Genomic DNA, 16,707 nt, shown 5'->3' on the forward strand with positions numbered 1-16,707 from the left:
TTCCAACGAAAGAAAGTCTAGATTAATTAAAAAAATGTCATATAAGCTTGTCTGAAATCCTGTTTGAAGAGCATAATGTTTATTTTCCAGAGACAAAAAAATTCTTATGTTTCTTGATGGCATAAAATGCCGTTCCCTTTTGCTGTTTCTTTCCCTTTTGGATGTGTTCATGAAGATGAACATTAAATTCAAACCAGCGCCAATTCCCCGGATTCTTGTCCTTATTAAACTTTTTCAAACCGTCTTTCTCGCCATCTCCCCTCTGCACGATGTTGCTCCGTGACACAGGGATGCCACATAATTCTTCTTTTAACAACTTGGCTCTAAAAGTGTGATGTCCACATGCTACTTTTAGCTTAAAGAACAGCGCCTTGCAGCAGGCACACAGTGTTGCTGTAGCAACGATGTTGACGATCACGATTACAGAGGACAACACCCCCCCCCCCCCCATGATGAAATCCGCAGAGTTTTCACAGACCTGCAAGCTGATGTCCCAAACTACAGCATGTCGAAGGTCAATGAAGGTGCGTGCGTTAATCGAGCGCCAAAAAAATTAGTGGTGTTCAAATGAATTTGTATTCGTTGTCATCAAAGCAAACTCTAATCAGAGCGTGGCTTCCCTGACATTGTCTTGAAAGTGTTTCCTGTCCTTTTCCATCCTACTTGCTTGCTCCATAGAGCCAAACACATCAATTATAGTCTTCTCCCACTTGCATTTTGGTCTTCCTCGTCTTCTCTTTCCAGGAATGTAAGCCTCTCGTACTCTTTTCTCCATGCCATCCTGCCACTTTATGTAGCCGAAATAAAACAATTTCTGCATCCTCACCTACTGCAGCAGCGAATCATTTGATACACCAAGCTCCTCTCTTATAATGTCATTTGTGCAGTGTTGAGTCCATTAATGCATGAATTTGCATTAATGCATTAGAATTACATTAACTTTGACATCTCAAGTACACTCAACAAAAATATAAATGCAACACTTTTGGTTTTGCTCCCATTTTGTATGAGATGAACTCAAAGATCTAAAACTTTTTCCACATACACAATATCACCATTTCCCTCAAATATTGTTCACAAACCAGTCTAAATCTGTGATAGTGAGCACTTCTCCTTTGCTGAAATAATCCATCCCACCTCACAGGTGTGCCATATCAAGATGCTGATTAGACACCATGATTAGTGCACAGGTGTGTCCACAATAAAAGGCCACTCTGAAAGGTGCAGTTTTGTTTTATTGGGGGGGATACCAGTCAGTATCTGGTGTGACCACCATTTGCCTCATGCAGTGCAACACATCTCCTTCGCATAGAGTTGATCAGGTTGTCAATTGTGGCCTGTGGAATGTTGGTCCACTCCTCTTCAATGGCTGTGCGAAGTTGCTGGATATTGGCAGGAACTGGTACACGCTGTCGTATACGCCGGTCCAGAGCATCCCAAACATGTTCAATGGGTGAGTATGCCGGCCATGCAAGAACTGGGACATTTTCAGCTTCCAAGAATTGTGTACAGATCCTTGCATCATGGGGCCGTGCATTATCCTGCTGCAACATGAGGTGATGTTCTTGGATGTATGGCACAACAATGGGCCTCAGGATCTCGTCACGGTATCTCTGTGCATTCAAAATGCCATCAATAAAATGCACCTGTGTTCTTCGTCCATAACAGACGCCTGCCCATACCATAACCCCACCGCCACCATGGGCCACTCGATCCACAACACTGACATCAGAAAACCGCTCACCCACACGATGCCACAAACGCTGTCTGCCATCTGCCCTGAACAGTGTGAACCAGGATTCATCTGTGAAGAGAACACCTCTCCAACGTGCCAAACGCCAGCGAATGTGAGCATTTGCCCACTCAAGTCGGTTATGACGACGAACTGGAGTCAGGTCGAGACCCCGATGAGGACGACGAGCATGCAGATGAGCTTCCCTGAGACGGTTTCTGACAGTTTGTGCAGAAATTCTTTGGTTATGCAAACCCACTGTTTCAGCAGCTGTCCGAGTGGCTGGTCTCAGACGATCTTGGAGGTGAACATGCTGGATGTGGAGGTCCTGGGCTGGTGTGGTTACACGTGGTCTGCGGTTGTGAGGCTGCTTGGATGTACTGCCAAATTCTCTGAAACGCCTTTGGAGACGGCTTATGGTAGAGAAATGAACATTCAATACACGAGCAACAGCTCTGGTTGACATTCCCGCTGTCAGCATGCCAACTGCACGCGCCCTCAAATCTTGCGACATCTGTGGCATTGTGCTGTGTGATAAAACTGCACCTTTCAGAGTGGCCTTTGATTGTGGACAGTCTAAGGCACACCTGTGCACTAATCATGGTGTCTAATCAGCATCTTGATATGGCACACCTGTGAGGTGGGATGGATTATCTCAGCAAAGGAGAAGTGCTCACTATCACAGATTTAGACTGGTTTGTGAACAATATTTGAGGGAAATGGTGATATTGTGTATGTGGAAAAAGTTTTAGATCTTTGAGTTCATCTCATACAAAATGGGAGCAAAACCAAAAGTGTTGCGTTTATATTTTTGTTGAGTGTATATGTGAATGGCTAAAAGTAAAGTACAAAAAGTTGCTCCCGGTGTGTAGTGAGAGCCTTGTGTGGCAGCACCCTGACTTTGGCTTGAATGTGAGGCATTACTGTAAAGTGTTTTAAGCATCTGATGCAGATGGAAAAGCGCTTTATAAATGCAGCCCATTAAAAAAAATGTATAAATGCATTTATTAAAGTAGAAATGAATGTATAAATACATGTATTACAATACAGATAAAAGTAAATTAATTTATGCATTTATGTTTATCTACTTATTTCATCTTAATTCATGTTTGGTTCTCCATATGCATGTGACTTTTGGAGTCTTGATAATTGCACAGAATGAAACTGCTCTTGGAACATACTTCGAAGAGCAAACAAAGATCAAAATCAGCCTTCTTGCCTCAATCACTACAAAAGCACTGGTGGGTACATTACTTTTGTTGACAGGGGCCATATTTTTAAGTATGAGTGACATGATAAATCACACAAAAAGCAACAATGTACAGACAGAAAAACACATACGTTAAACAGGATGACTGCCACTTTGTAGACTTGAAGACAGACTGAGTTGGTCAAAACAGTGGGGCCTCTGGAAAATTTCTGTATCATCAATACATTTTATGGACCTGTCTCAATTGTGTGTATCCAATGCATTCTCAGGATACCAGTGATAACATTCCAATAGCTTGACAACATCCGAGAACACGAAAATATATTTGCACAGTACTTTGAAACTTAACAGCACCTCCCTCAAGCTGCAGCCTTCAGATGGAATGCACATAAGGTCCCACAGCTATAAGAATTTATTCTAATCCATTACATTTTTTCCGCGAATTTGATTGATTAATCGTGTGAGATTTCAGACCATAAAATATTGAGTAGACGGCGGCAAAATATTTGACCGTTTCACATTTGATGTAAAACTCCGTGTCCTGACGGCGTTGCTGCACAGGTCTCAACAATGGCGCTGTCAGCTGAAAGCAACAGAAACTAGTGCAGCAATGACGCCGAAATGCGTGGATTTAATGGATTTAACTGGATTGATTGATGGGTTTACTGTGGATTTACCTCGATGCAGCTGACAAGATGGAGAAATCTGTGGGTCTGCTCACAGAATTTCCAGTTTGGCATGAAGACGCTGTTGCTACGGTAAGCTTTGATGAGCCGAGCACACCTTTTCACAACAATTCGCCGACCGAATTGCTTACAGAAAAATAAACTGTGCAAATGATGGAATTGGATTAGAATGGGAATAACCCTGTTGTCTGATGATTTGCGGACGTTCTTGCTGGATTACGGTCGCAAATATTCGTTTTGCCGGCAAGGCGGTAAAGAGGTGGCGCGTGGGCATGATCGTGCATGACCTGGGCACAGCCCCATCTCAGAGTTAGCATACAAGCTCAAGTTAACAAGCTAAGCTTTGTTGCGGTGTTTTATTAAATAATTTGGGGACTGGAAGACCGTTTTCATGACGGGTGGCTTGGATGTGGGTATTAAAAATTATGAACAGCTTATTTTGTCAGTAATTGTGGATCAACTGTAACAAAAGTCATCAAGCTACTGACTGCTAAATGTGCTAATGCCACTAACATACAAAATTCAAAATTTCAGTCAATGAAAACGCTGGTGCACACATTTCTTAGGTGATCTGCAAGGACAACTCACTGCGCAGCAAGCCATATTATTACAAATGTTTGTAATTAAACTGCTCAAAAAGGACAGACATTGTCCTCCACAACAACCTGCAGCCAGAGCTAGGCTACTGAGACTAAAAACAATTTTTTTTTTTTTTCCATTCCAGGCTGTAAACAAGACTATTTCTCCTCTAAATTTTAATATATAAACATGGAGTTCTATGGGAATCTGCTCGCTTTTTGGAACCAGCCTCAAGCAGTCATTCAAGGAGCTGCAACATTTACTCTTCTGGGTAGGTTCAATTTTTGGACTTAGTTACTACACCAGCATTAAAAGGACTTTTGTTGTTGTGTGGCACAAATGTGGGTGCTCCAAACACACTGTTAACTCTGACATTTCACAACTAATCTCCTCTAAGCAATGCCTGCACATGCCTTATAAAAATACCGCATCAATATCAAAATCTTTCGATTAACAATGAGCTTTACCAAGAAACTTATGAAGTCGATTTGTCTTTATTTTATTTTGCATGAAATACAGTGCTAATATGGCCCAAAATAGGAGGATCAGTGATCCTCACCTCTGTTTACCACAACCCCAAATTTCAGAGTCAAATATGTAGTAGCATTTATGGACTTAAATTTTGTGGACCTACTGACTTACTGATTGCATTAATGCTATGCTAGCTTTGCTAATCACAGGGGGTACCCACTATGTACACGAAGAATTCATCAATTTAAAAAAAAAAAAAAAATCACGTACATAAATATTCACAGCTTTTGCTCAATACTTTGTTGATGCAGCTTTGGCAGCAATTACAGCCTCAAGTCTTACTGAACATGATGCCACAAGCTTGGCACACCTATCTTTGGACAGATTTGCCCATTCCTCTTTTCAACACCTCTCAAGCTCCATCAGGTTGGACCGGGAGTGTCAGTGCACAGCCATTCCCAGATCTCTCCATAGATGTTCAATTGGATGAAGGTCTGGTCTGTGGCTGGGCCACTTAAGGACATTCACAGTTGTCCTGAAGCCACTCCTTTGATATCTTGGCTGTGTGCTTAGAGTCAATGTCCTGCTGAAAGATGAACAGTCACCCCAGTGTGAGGTCAAGAGCTCTCTGGAGCACGTTTTCATCCAGAATGTCTCTGCACATTGCTACATTCATCTTTCTTCAGGAATAAGTGAATTACTTCAAGTAGACCTTTGTCTTCCACAATGCTATTCATCTAGCAAGCTGAAGCCATCCATGTCACTATGACTTTTGTAGAGTTTCCTAGGGTCAGTGATTTTTCTGGAGGTCAATCCTGACTAGTCTCCCAGTTCCTGCTGCTGAAAAACGTCCCCACAGCATGATGCTGCTACCACCATGCGTCACTGTAGGGATGGTGTCTGGGTTCCTCCAAACATGACACCTGGTATGCACACCAAAGAGTTCGATCTTTGTCTCATCAGACCATAGAATTTTGTTTCTCCTGGTTTGAGAGTCCTTCAAGTGCCTTTTGGCAAACTCCAGACAGGCTGCCATGTGACTTTTACTAAGGAGTGGCTTCCGTCTGGCCACTCTACCATACATGCCTGATTGGTGGATTGCTGCAGAGATGGTTGTCCTTCTGGAACGTTGTCCTCTCTCCACAGAGAGAGTTCTGACAGAGTGACCTTTGGGCTTGTGGTCACCTCCCTGATTCTCTCCAGATTGCTCAGTTTAGACAGGTGGCCAACTCTAGGAAGAGTCCTGGTGAATCTGAACTTCTTCCATTTATGGATGATGGAGGACAATGTGCTCATTGGAACCTTCAAAGGAGCAGAAATGTTTCTGTACCCTACCCCAAATTTGTGCCTTGAGACAATCCTGTTTCAGAGGTCTACAGACAATTCCTTTGACTTCATGCTTGTTTGTGCTCTGACATGTACTGTCAACTGTGGGACCAGACAGGTGTGTGCCTTTCCAAATCATGTCCAATCAACTGGATTTACACCCAGGTGGACTCCATTTAAGCTGTATCATCTCAAGGATGATCAGCGGAAACAGGATGCACCTGAGCTCAATTTTGAGCTTCATGGCAAAGGCTGTGAATACTTATGTACATGTGATTTTTTAGTTTTATATTTTTAATAAATTTGCAAAAATCTTAAACAAAAAAAAAATTTCACATTGTCATTATGGGTTATTGTGTGTAGAATTTTGAGGAACAAATTTATTTAATCCATTTTGTAATAAGGCTGTAACATAACAAATGTGGGAAAAAGTGAAGCACTGTGAATTCTTTCTAGAGGCACTGTATGTGCTTGCTCAGAGGGGTTGGTAAAGGTTTGACCTTACTCTTGTGAAGGACATTGGGTGTTGTAATTTGGTACTATATATAAATAAAATGGATTGAATTTAAATTGAGTTTTTTATTTGTCAGGACGATATCAATTTAAGCTGATTCACTAAAAAAAGTGTACCCTACCATTCACTTTGTTTGCGAGGTGGAGCAAGCAGCCAGTGTTTTCTGCTGCTAGGATAAGCACACAGAGCTGTGTTTAATAAAAAACAAACATGTAGACACTGCTTTGTTTTAACTACACAGTAAGTCTATTTTAGATAGATCAATAGTTAGTCTCACTGTTTCATGGTGCGGAACAGATAAAAACCACCAGCATGTCCACTTTCTCTTCATGTCTGTTCTGTAGCTTATACAGACTGTGTGGAGGCCACAGATTCAGGCATAGTACCAGAAGGGTGACGGGTGAGAAATGCTCATTTCTGCTTGACATCCACAGTTATTACTGCATCGCTTCCTGATGTCCCAAAATTAGCATGTTGTTATTAGTTTAACTATGACAGGCCTCACACACGCAATATATATATATATATATATATACACACACACACACACACACACACACACACACACACACACACACACACACACACACACACACACACACACACACACACACACACAGAATCGAAGGGCACACACACAGTTCAGCTAATCCGACAACCGATAATTATCGAAGGTAATGTTTTTGCTAGCGGATTAGCTTTTCAGATAACTTTTAAAACCATCAGTGGACCAATTATCTTCCAATAAATTTAGTTCAGATAATGGTCAAAAATGTTTGTAAACCCTAAAATCAAACATTTTAATCCGTCTGTTATGTATTTGTGGCTGTTGCTTGCTGATGACATCATCACTAAGCACAAAACATGATTGGCCGGTCGACACAGGGAGCATTGTGGGTAGTGTAGTTCAGGTTCACTTTGGATGTTACAGTGAGTGTTACCATCCGCTCGACACAGAAACAAAACGGAGTAATTTTAACATTATTTTATTTCTTTGTGGCTGATGGCATAATTTTATCTTTGGCTGCTTTCAGTGATGCCGGTATTTGGTTAGACTCTTTCTCTCAGATTGTTCTGTCTGAGTTATTTTCATTAGTTACTTCATCCAAACCATCAACATGTCTATTAGACCCCATTCCTACCAGGCTGCTCAAGGAAGCAATCTATCTTTATTAGTTGGCTATGTACCACAGGCTTTTAAGGTGGCAGTAATTAAACCATTACTTAAAAAGCCATCACTTGACCCAGCTATCTTAGCTAATTATAGGCCAATCTCCAACCTTCCTTTTCTCTCAAAAATTCTTGAAAGGGTAGTTGTAAAACAGCTAACTGATCATCTGCAGAGGAATGGTCTATTTGAAGAGTTTCAGTCAGGTTTTAGAATTCATCATAGTACAGAAACAGCATTAGTGAAGGTTACAAATGATCTTCTTATGGCCTCAGGTTGTCCTAAAAGTTCCCTGAAAAGCCATCAGTTAATTCAAAATGCTGCAGCTAGAGTACTAACGGGGACTAGAAGGAGAGAGCGTATCTCACCCATATTGGCCTCTCTTCATTGGCTTCCTGTTAATTCTAGAATAGAATTTAAAATTCTTCTTCTTACTTATAAGGTTTTGAATAATCAGGTCCCATCTTATCTTAGGGACCTCATAGTACCATATCACCCCAATAGAGCGCTTCGCTCTCAGACTGCAGGCTTACTTGTAGTTCCTAGGGTTTGTAAGAGTAGAATGGGAGGCAGAGCCTTCAGCTTTCAGGCTCCTCTCCTGTGGAACCAGCTCCCAATTCAGATCAGGGAGACAGACACCCTCTCTACTTTTAAGATTAGGCTTAAAACTTTCCTTTTTGCTAAAGCTTATAGTTAGGGCTGGATCAGGTGACCCTGAACCATCCCTTAGTTGTGCTGCTGGGGGGTTCCCATGATGCACTGAGTGTTTCTTTCTCTTTTTGCTCTGTATGCACCACTCTGCATTTAATCATTAGTGATCGATCTCTGCTCCCCTCCACAGCATGTCTTTTTCCTGGTTCTCTCCCTCAGCCCCAACCAGTCCCAGCAGAAGACTGCCCTCCCTGAGCCTGGTTCTGCTGGAGGTTTCTTCCTGTTAAAAGGGAGTTTTTCCTTCCCACTGTCGCCAAGTGCTTGCTCACAGGGGGTCGTTTTGACCGTTGGGGTTTTTCCGTAATTATTGTATGGCTTTGCCTTACAATATAAAGCGCCTTGGTGCAACTGTTTGTTGTGATTTGGCGCTATATAAATAAAATTGATTGATTGATTGATAATTTAATCGCCAAGACTCTGTGGGGGAAAGGAGATCTCACGGCGCAGCTGTGTTACAGCAGGACTTTTCTTAGACACCGTTTTGGATAATCAGGACACTTTATGTGGATTATTTCTTCAGAATTTAATGAACCCCACTGAAACTAACAGGTACGAATTTATATTTACTTCGTGGCTTTTACTCTGACAATCAATCACATTAATGGATATATTTCAGTTATTTAAGCCGCAGGGTTCAAAGCATGTGAAAAAAGCAGCAGCTTTCAGTTCGTAAATGAAGCGTAAATAATACCGAGATAAACTGTGACTTCTAATACTGCGTCTTACTGCTTTTGAAAGATGATGACAGTGTTTGGGGTTTTATTTTTTTATTCATTCATTTTTCATGCGTTCCTTTTGTGTTTGTGATCCTTGAATTTACCCAGCAGCCCCTGCGGTGCTTAAAGTGAAACTTGTTTATCAGAAGCTGACAGTGTAATCTGATGTGGTGCGTCCAAATCAAAAGTAAAAGTTATCGGTTTAGCGTCATAAAAGATAACTTTTTGGTTAGCTGTGCTCACCGCTGTGTGTGTGTGTGTGTGTGTGTGTGTGTGTGTGTGTGTGTGTGTGTGTGTGTGTACACACACACACACACACACACGAGGTCTGTTAGAAAAGTATCGGACCTTTTCTTTTTCCAAAAACCTGATGGAGTTGAATCACGTGTGCTTGCATGAGCGAACCTTGAACCTTCGTGCGCATGCGTGAATTTTTTCACGCCTGTCGATTGCGTCATTTGCTAGCAAGCAGCCTTTGTGTGAGGACGTGTGTAGTGCTCTTGTCGGATTTTCATTGCAAGGAAAATGACGGAACGACTGGAGCAGCGCCGCATCAAATTTTGCCAGAAACTGGGTGACAGCCAGGTGGAAACCATTCGGAAGATTCAGACGGCTTTCGGTGACTTTTCAGTCGTGTGACTATCCAAGAAATTGTAGAAGAGTTGGGCATGTCACAGCATGTCCTGAGACTTCAACATGAAGGTGCTTTTGCTCAGCCATCAGCAGCTTTGGCACGAATTTCGCCGCCACTCTTTTCATGGCCAAATCTTCTGTCTCAGTGGAATGTGCCGCAAAAGTGCTGATGTCCACCTCTTCCGCAATTTCTCGGATAGTCACACGACGGTCACGCATCACCACAGTGTTCACTTTGGAAATGATCTGGTCATTTCTGCATGTTGATGGCCGACCTGAGCGTGGCCTGCTCTCCACCGTTGTGCAGCCATCTTTAAAACGGTTGAACCACTCCTTAATCTGTGTGATGCCCATAGGATCGTCACCGAAAGCTGTCTGAATCTTCCGAATGGTTTCCACCTGGCTGTCACCCAGTTTCTGGCAAAATTTGATGCAGTAGCACTGCTCCAGTTGTTCCGTCATTTTCCTTGCAATGAAAATCCGCTGAGAGCACTACACACAACCTCACACAAAGGCTGCTTGCCAGCAAATGACGCAATCGACAGGCGTGAAAAATTCACGCATGCGCACCAAGGTTCAAGGTTTGCTCATGCAAGCACACGTGATTCAAATCCATCAGGTTTTTGCAAAAAAAAAAAAAAAAAAAGGTCAGATACTTTTCTAACAGACCTCGTATATATGAATTAATAGCATACCAGAGGACTTTCTTGCAAATGTGATGACAATACAGAGGTCTATTTATGAGCTAAATTGCACTAAATCTTCAAAGTAGGTATGGGAAGAAATGAAGTACAGTGCTTACCATCAGTTTGAGACTTGCTAAGAAAGATAGTGCTGGCCCGAGGATGATCAGAGGGATTGTACTCCATGGGCAGATCTGGTGAGAGAAGACATCAAGTATTAATATCAAAGAAAATACATAGGGATTTGACATGAAAAGTTTAATTTAAAGCAGACACAAGGTGAATGTAATATTCAGCTATTCTGGATGCTTATTAAAATTCTGCTTTAAGACTGCATACTGTTTTGGTTTTTACTGAATTCACTTCTGATTTTTCTCATGTCTTCAGCAGGTAATGAGCAGAGCTACAGCGCTCATAAACCGGTGATGGGCCAGAAGTACCAGAATGTTTTCTTTGTGCAAAAGAGAGAGGAAAAGAAAACCTGCAGCATAATTGGAGCATACAGAAATGTCAGAGATGCACCAAGAGTAAAAGGATTATAGATTGTCTAAAATTTTAAAAATCCTCCATACACCAAAGGTCTAGAGTAATCTTTATCAACTACAATTTATAATTTGAAAACATTCAGAGACTGCTCTGTAACATTTTACAAAATCTCCATGTGTAGAACTGGCTTTGTGGGCTGACTGCCACTCTTGTAGCAGACTGAGCTGAATGGAAATACAGCCCGCTGTGCAAACAAGTGTTTGCAGGGCTCTCTCTAAGCAATGGAATAATGCCGCTGCGCCATCATGCTACGATTTCAGTGTTGTCATGCAGATTTTCAAATTTAGGATGTTCCCTCTCCATTTTCCAAGGTAATTATTTATTTTTACACGTCGTTATGAGTATCACAACGCTGGTGGTCTGCAAAATTTTCAGTCAGTCAGGCACAGCATGCATGGGAACGCAGCCTGCGAAAAACTGGGCTGCAAGTACAGCTTTTCCTCAAAAGTTGCATTAAATGCAGCTTTTGAGGAAAAACTGTACTCAAAAGCTGCACTGATAAATCTCCTGTGCAGCCTGTTGATGAACAGATGAAAACTCTGCTAAAATCCAATAAGAATCAGCACGATAAAGGCATTTTTGTTGTGTGGGCCGCTGAAGAGGAGGTACTGCTGGCCCACCACCACCAGATGGCGCCCTGCTTGGAGTGCGGGCTCCAAGCACGAGAGGGCGTCGGAGCCGCTGGAGGTGACAGCTGTCATCTATCAACACCAGCTGTCACCCATCACCACCACTATAAAGACGGGACTGCAACTCCACCTCCTCGCCGAGAAATCTTCTACCATACAGGTAATTCTCTGCTAAACCTTGAAATTCGAGTATTAGTCTGATCTCTTTTTGCCGCCGTTTTCCTGGGACGGATACCCAGTCTGCGGAGTTGGCGTTTGGTGTGGACTGCGACGGCTTCGCCTCACACCCCACCCAGATAAGTGGTTATCTCAGGAGCTGCACGAGTGTGTGATTGGAGGTGGAGGGAGAACCTCCACCCCTGAGTGTGCGGACACTCATCCAGAACTGTTTCTGTTTTCTGCCAGCAGTACCGGGTCTGACTGCTGAAGACAGTGGCCACCTGGGGCGCAGGGCTTGGCGGCTCCGGTGTTCTTCAGGTCCGTTGGTGGTGAGGCTTGTGTGGGTTCCGGCTTTTCTCTCACCGGACGTCTCCTATCTTCGAGCCTGCCACACGTCACCTTTTGTCGGATTGATATAACACATATTTGCATCTGTCTGTATTACGTTGTGCACCTTCACAACATTAAATTGTTACTTTTTGGCTATTCCATTGTCCCTTCATTAACACCCCCTGTTGTGGGTCCGTGTCACGACACTTCCCCAACAGGATTTCTCGGCCAGCGTCATGGATCCCGAGGGGCGTCAACCATCGCTTGAACAGCCAATGGAAGAGCGAGGTGCACAGGCGCCAGCAGGAGGCGTGTTGGGTGAGCTGCAGCACATCTTAACCGCCTTTACCGCTCGGTTGGACTTAGTTACCGAGCAGAGCAGTATTCTCAATTGCAGGATGGAGGCTCTCACCGCCCAGGTGGAAGCGCGTGCTCAGGGCACTGCTGCAGCACCTTCTCCTGCTGACCGTGTGACCCCCCACCTTCCCCTGAAGAATACATAAGCCCTCCGGAGCCGTACGGAGGCTGTGTGGAGACGTGCGCGGACTTCTTGATGCAGTGCTCGCTCGTCTTTTCACAGCGTCCCGTCATGTACGCAGCAGATGCCAGCCGGGTGGCTTATGTGATCAATTTGCTTCGAGGAGAGGCACGCGCTTGGGCTACGGCGCTTTGGGAGCAGAATTCACGGCTCCTAACGGTTTATACTGAGTTTGTGAGGGAGTTCCGACAGTGTTCGAACACCCTCATAGAGGCGAGACCGCTTCAAGTGTGCTGCTGTCGATACGGCAGGGGCGTAGGAGCGCAGCGAAGTATGCAGTCGACTTCCGCATCGCGGCAGCGCGAGCCGGCTGGAATGGTGTTGCGCTCCGCGCCGCCTTTGTAAACGGACTGTCTCTGGTCCTTAAGGAGCACCTGGTGGCGAAGGACGAGCCGCGGGATTTAGATGGGCTTATCAACCTGGTTATATGGTTAGACAACCGATTAACGGAACACCGACGGGAGCGAGACGAGGGGCGTGGTCAGGTACAAGCCGTCCCTCTTCCTCCTGGGTCTGAAAGGAAGCCGACTTCCCCACGCTCCACTGCCAGGGCTCTCCACGTGACGACAGCTCCCCCTGCTGACGTTGCTATGGAAACGAGCAGGGCCAAAAAACGATCAGATCAGAGACAAGGGAGGCTGATCCGTGGAGAGTGTTTTCTCTGCAGCTCTACCGAGCACACACAGAGAGAATGCCCCAAACGGTCAAAACAGCAGCACTCGTCCTTAGAGACTGGGCTAAGGGTGGGTCACAACACTCACGTGGGGAAACCCCGACGATCTGCACGAATCCCAGTCACGATCCTGAGTGGGGATCTAACCCTTCACGCCCCAGCACTGGTGGACACGGGGTCGGAGGGGAATCTGCTGGATAGCAGATGGGCAAAGGAGGTTGGGCTCCCTCTAGTGGCCTTACCGTCACCATTGTCGGTGCGGGCGCTAGATGGCACCTTTCTTCCACTAATCACACACCAGACACAGCCAGTGACGTTGGTGGTGTCTGGGAATCACAGGGAGGAGATTGTGTTTTATGTAACACCTTCTACCTCCCGAGTGATTTTGGGTTTTCCATGGGTGTTAAAACACAATCCCCGGATTGATTGGCCGTCTGGGGTTGTGGTTCAGTGGAGCGAAACCTGCCACCGGGAGTGTTTAGGATCCTCGGTTCCACCCGGTGTGACAGCTAAGGAGGTTTTAGTCCCCCCCAATCTGGCGGCGGTGCCGGCCGAGTACCACAACCTTGCTGACGTCTTCAGCAAGGATCTGGCACTCACGCTGCCCCCGCACCGTCCGTACGATTGTGCCATTGATTTGATACCGGGCGCTGAGTACCCGTCCAGCAGGCTGTACAACCTCTCATGTCCGGAACGCGAATCAATGGAGACCTACATCCGGGACTCGTTAGCTGCCGGGTTGATCCGGAACTCCACCTCCCCGATGGGTGCTGGTTTCTTTTTTGTGGGCAAGAAGGACGGCGGACTCCGTCCATGCATTGATTACAGAGGGCTGAACGAGATCACGGTTCGCAACCGATACCCGTTACCTCTGTTGGATTCAGTGTTCACGCCCCTGCATGGAGCCCAAATTTTCACGAAATTGGATCTTAGGAATGCTTATCACCTGGTTCGGATCCGGGAGGGAGACGAGTGGAAGACGGCATTTAACACCCCCTTAGGTCTCTTTGAGTACCTGGTCATGCCGTTCGGCCTCACCAATGCGCCCGCGACGTTCCAAGCATTGGTTAATGATGTCTTGCGGGACTTCCTGCATCGGTTTGTCTTCGTATATCTACACGATATACTCATCTTTTCTCCGGATCCTGAGACCCATGTCAAGCATGTACGTCAGGTCCTACAGCGGTTGTTGGAGAACCGGCTGTTTGTGAAGGGCGAGAAGTGTGAGTTCCACCGCACTTCTTTGTCCTTCTTGGGGTTCATAATCTCCTCCAACTCCGTCGCACCTGATCCGGCCAAGGTTGCGGCGGTGAGAGATTGGCCCCAACCAACGAACCGTAGGAAACTACAACAGTTCCTCGGTTTTGCAAATTTCTACCGGAGGTTCTTCAAGGGCTACAGTCAGGTAGTTAGCCCCCTGACAGCCCTGACCTCCACAAAAGTCCCCTTCACCTGGTCGGATCGGTGCGAAGCCGCGTTTAGGGAGTTGAAATGCCGGTTCTCGACTGCGCCAGTTCTGGTGCAGCCCGATCCTACTCGCCAGTTCACAGTGGAAGTGGATGCCTCTGAATCAGGGATAGGAGCCGTGCTGTCCCAGAGCGGGGAGTCCGATAAGGTCCTCCACCCTTGTGCCTATTTTTCCCGCAGGTTGACCCCGGCTGAGAGGAATTATGTCGTCAGCAATTGGGAACTCTTGGCGGTGAAGGAGGCTCTTGAAGAGTGGAGACACCTGTTGGAGGGAGCGACGGTGCCCTTCACGGTTTTCACGGACCATCTGAACCTGGAGTACATCCGGACCGCCAAGCGGTTGAACCCCAGGCAAGCCCGCTGGTCACTGTTCTTCGGGCGCTTTGACTTCCAGATTACGTACCGCCCCAGGACCAAGAACCAACGGTCGGATGCACTGTCCCGGGTGCATGAAGAGGAAGCCAGGGCCGAGCTGTCAGACCCCCCAGAAACCATCATCCCCGAGTCCACTGTCGTGGCCACCCTCACCTGGGACGTGGAGAAGACCGTCCGGGAGGCCCTGGCACGGAACCCAGACCCGGGGACCGGCCCGAAGAACAAGCTGTACGTCCCACCAGAGGCCAGAGCTGCAGTTTTGGACTTCTGCCATGGGTCCAAACTCTCCTGTCATCCTGGAGTGCGCAGGACCATGGCGGTAGTCCAGCAGCGCTTCTGGTGGGCGTCTATGGAAGCCGACGTCCGGGACTACGTCCAGGCCTGCACCACCTGCGCCAGGGGCAAGGCGGACCACAAGAGGACCTCAGGACTCCTCCGACCCCTACCGGTGCCTCATCGCCCCTGGTCCCACATCGGCCTGGACTTTGTCACGGGCCTCCCGCCGTCCCAGGGCCACACCACCATCTTGACGATAGTGGACCGGTTCTCCAAGGCGGCCCTCCCGAAGCTCCCTACGGCCCAGGAGACAGCAGACCTCCTGGTCCACCACGTCGTGCGTCTGCATGGGATACCAGCGGACATCGTCTCAGACCGTGGCCCTCAGTTCTCCTCTCAGGTCTGGAGGAGTTTTTGCAAGGAACTGGGGGCCACCGTGAGTCTCTCGTCCGGGTATCACCCCCAGACGAACGGACCGGCAGAGCGGGCCAACCAGGAGTTGGAGCAGGCCCTCCGTTGCGTTACCTCCGCGCACCCGACGGCCTGGAGCACCCATATGGCCTGGATCGAGTACGCCCACAACAGCCAAGTGTCATCTGCCACCGGCCTCTCCCCGTTTGAGGTGTGTTTGGGGTACCAGCCCCCATTGTTCCCGCTAGTGGAGGGTGAGGTCGGTGTGCCCTCGGTCCAGGCCCACCTCAGGAGGTGCCGCCGGGTGTGGTGGACCACCCGTTCTGCCCTGTTGAAGGCCCGGATGAGGGCCAAGGCCCATGCAGACCGCCGGCGTTCCCCGGCCCCTGCATACCAGCCTGGGCAGGAGGTATGGTTATTGACAAAGGACATCCCCCTTCAAGTGGAATCACAAAAACTGAAGGACAGATATATAGGACCCTTTCCCATCAGCAAGGTCCTCAGCCCGGCCGCAGTGAAGCTACGGCTGCCAGCTTCACTGCGGATCCATCCTGTCTTCCACGTGTCCCGGATCAAACCATACCACACCTCACCGATCTGCACCCCTGGACCTGCACCACCTCCTGTCCGGATCATCGACGGGGAGCCGGCGTGGACCGTGCGTCGGCTTCTGGACGTCCGTCGCAAGGGTCGGGGCTTCCAGTATCTGGTGGACTGGGAGGGGTATGGTCCCGAGGAACGCTCCTGGGTGAAAAGGAGCTTCATCCTGGACCCAGCCCTCCTGGCCGACTTCTATGCCCAGCACCAGGATAAACCTGGTCGGGCGCCAGGAGGCGCCCGTTGAGGGGGGGGTCCTGTTGTGTGGGCCGCTGAA

General features: G+C 46.9%; 1 protein-coding gene across 1 annotated transcript in view; it reads right to left on the reverse strand.

The window, feature by feature from the left end:
- Positions 1–16,707, reverse strand: part of ccny (cyclin Y) — a 208,763-nt gene that overhangs the window by 94,590 nt on the left and 97,466 nt on the right. Inside the window, exon 2 of the mRNA XM_034171913.1 lies at positions 10,549–10,623. Coding sequence (XP_034027804.1) covers positions 10,549–10,623 — 75 coding nt within the window. The remainder of the gene's footprint in view (positions 1–10,548; positions 10,624–16,707) is intronic.

Source organism: Thalassophryne amazonica, chromosome 1 (genome assembly GCF_902500255.1).
Source record: "Thalassophryne amazonica chromosome 1, fThaAma1.1, whole genome shotgun sequence".
NCBI classification, from domain to species: Eukaryota; Metazoa; Chordata; class Actinopteri; order Batrachoidiformes; family Batrachoididae; genus Thalassophryne; species Thalassophryne amazonica.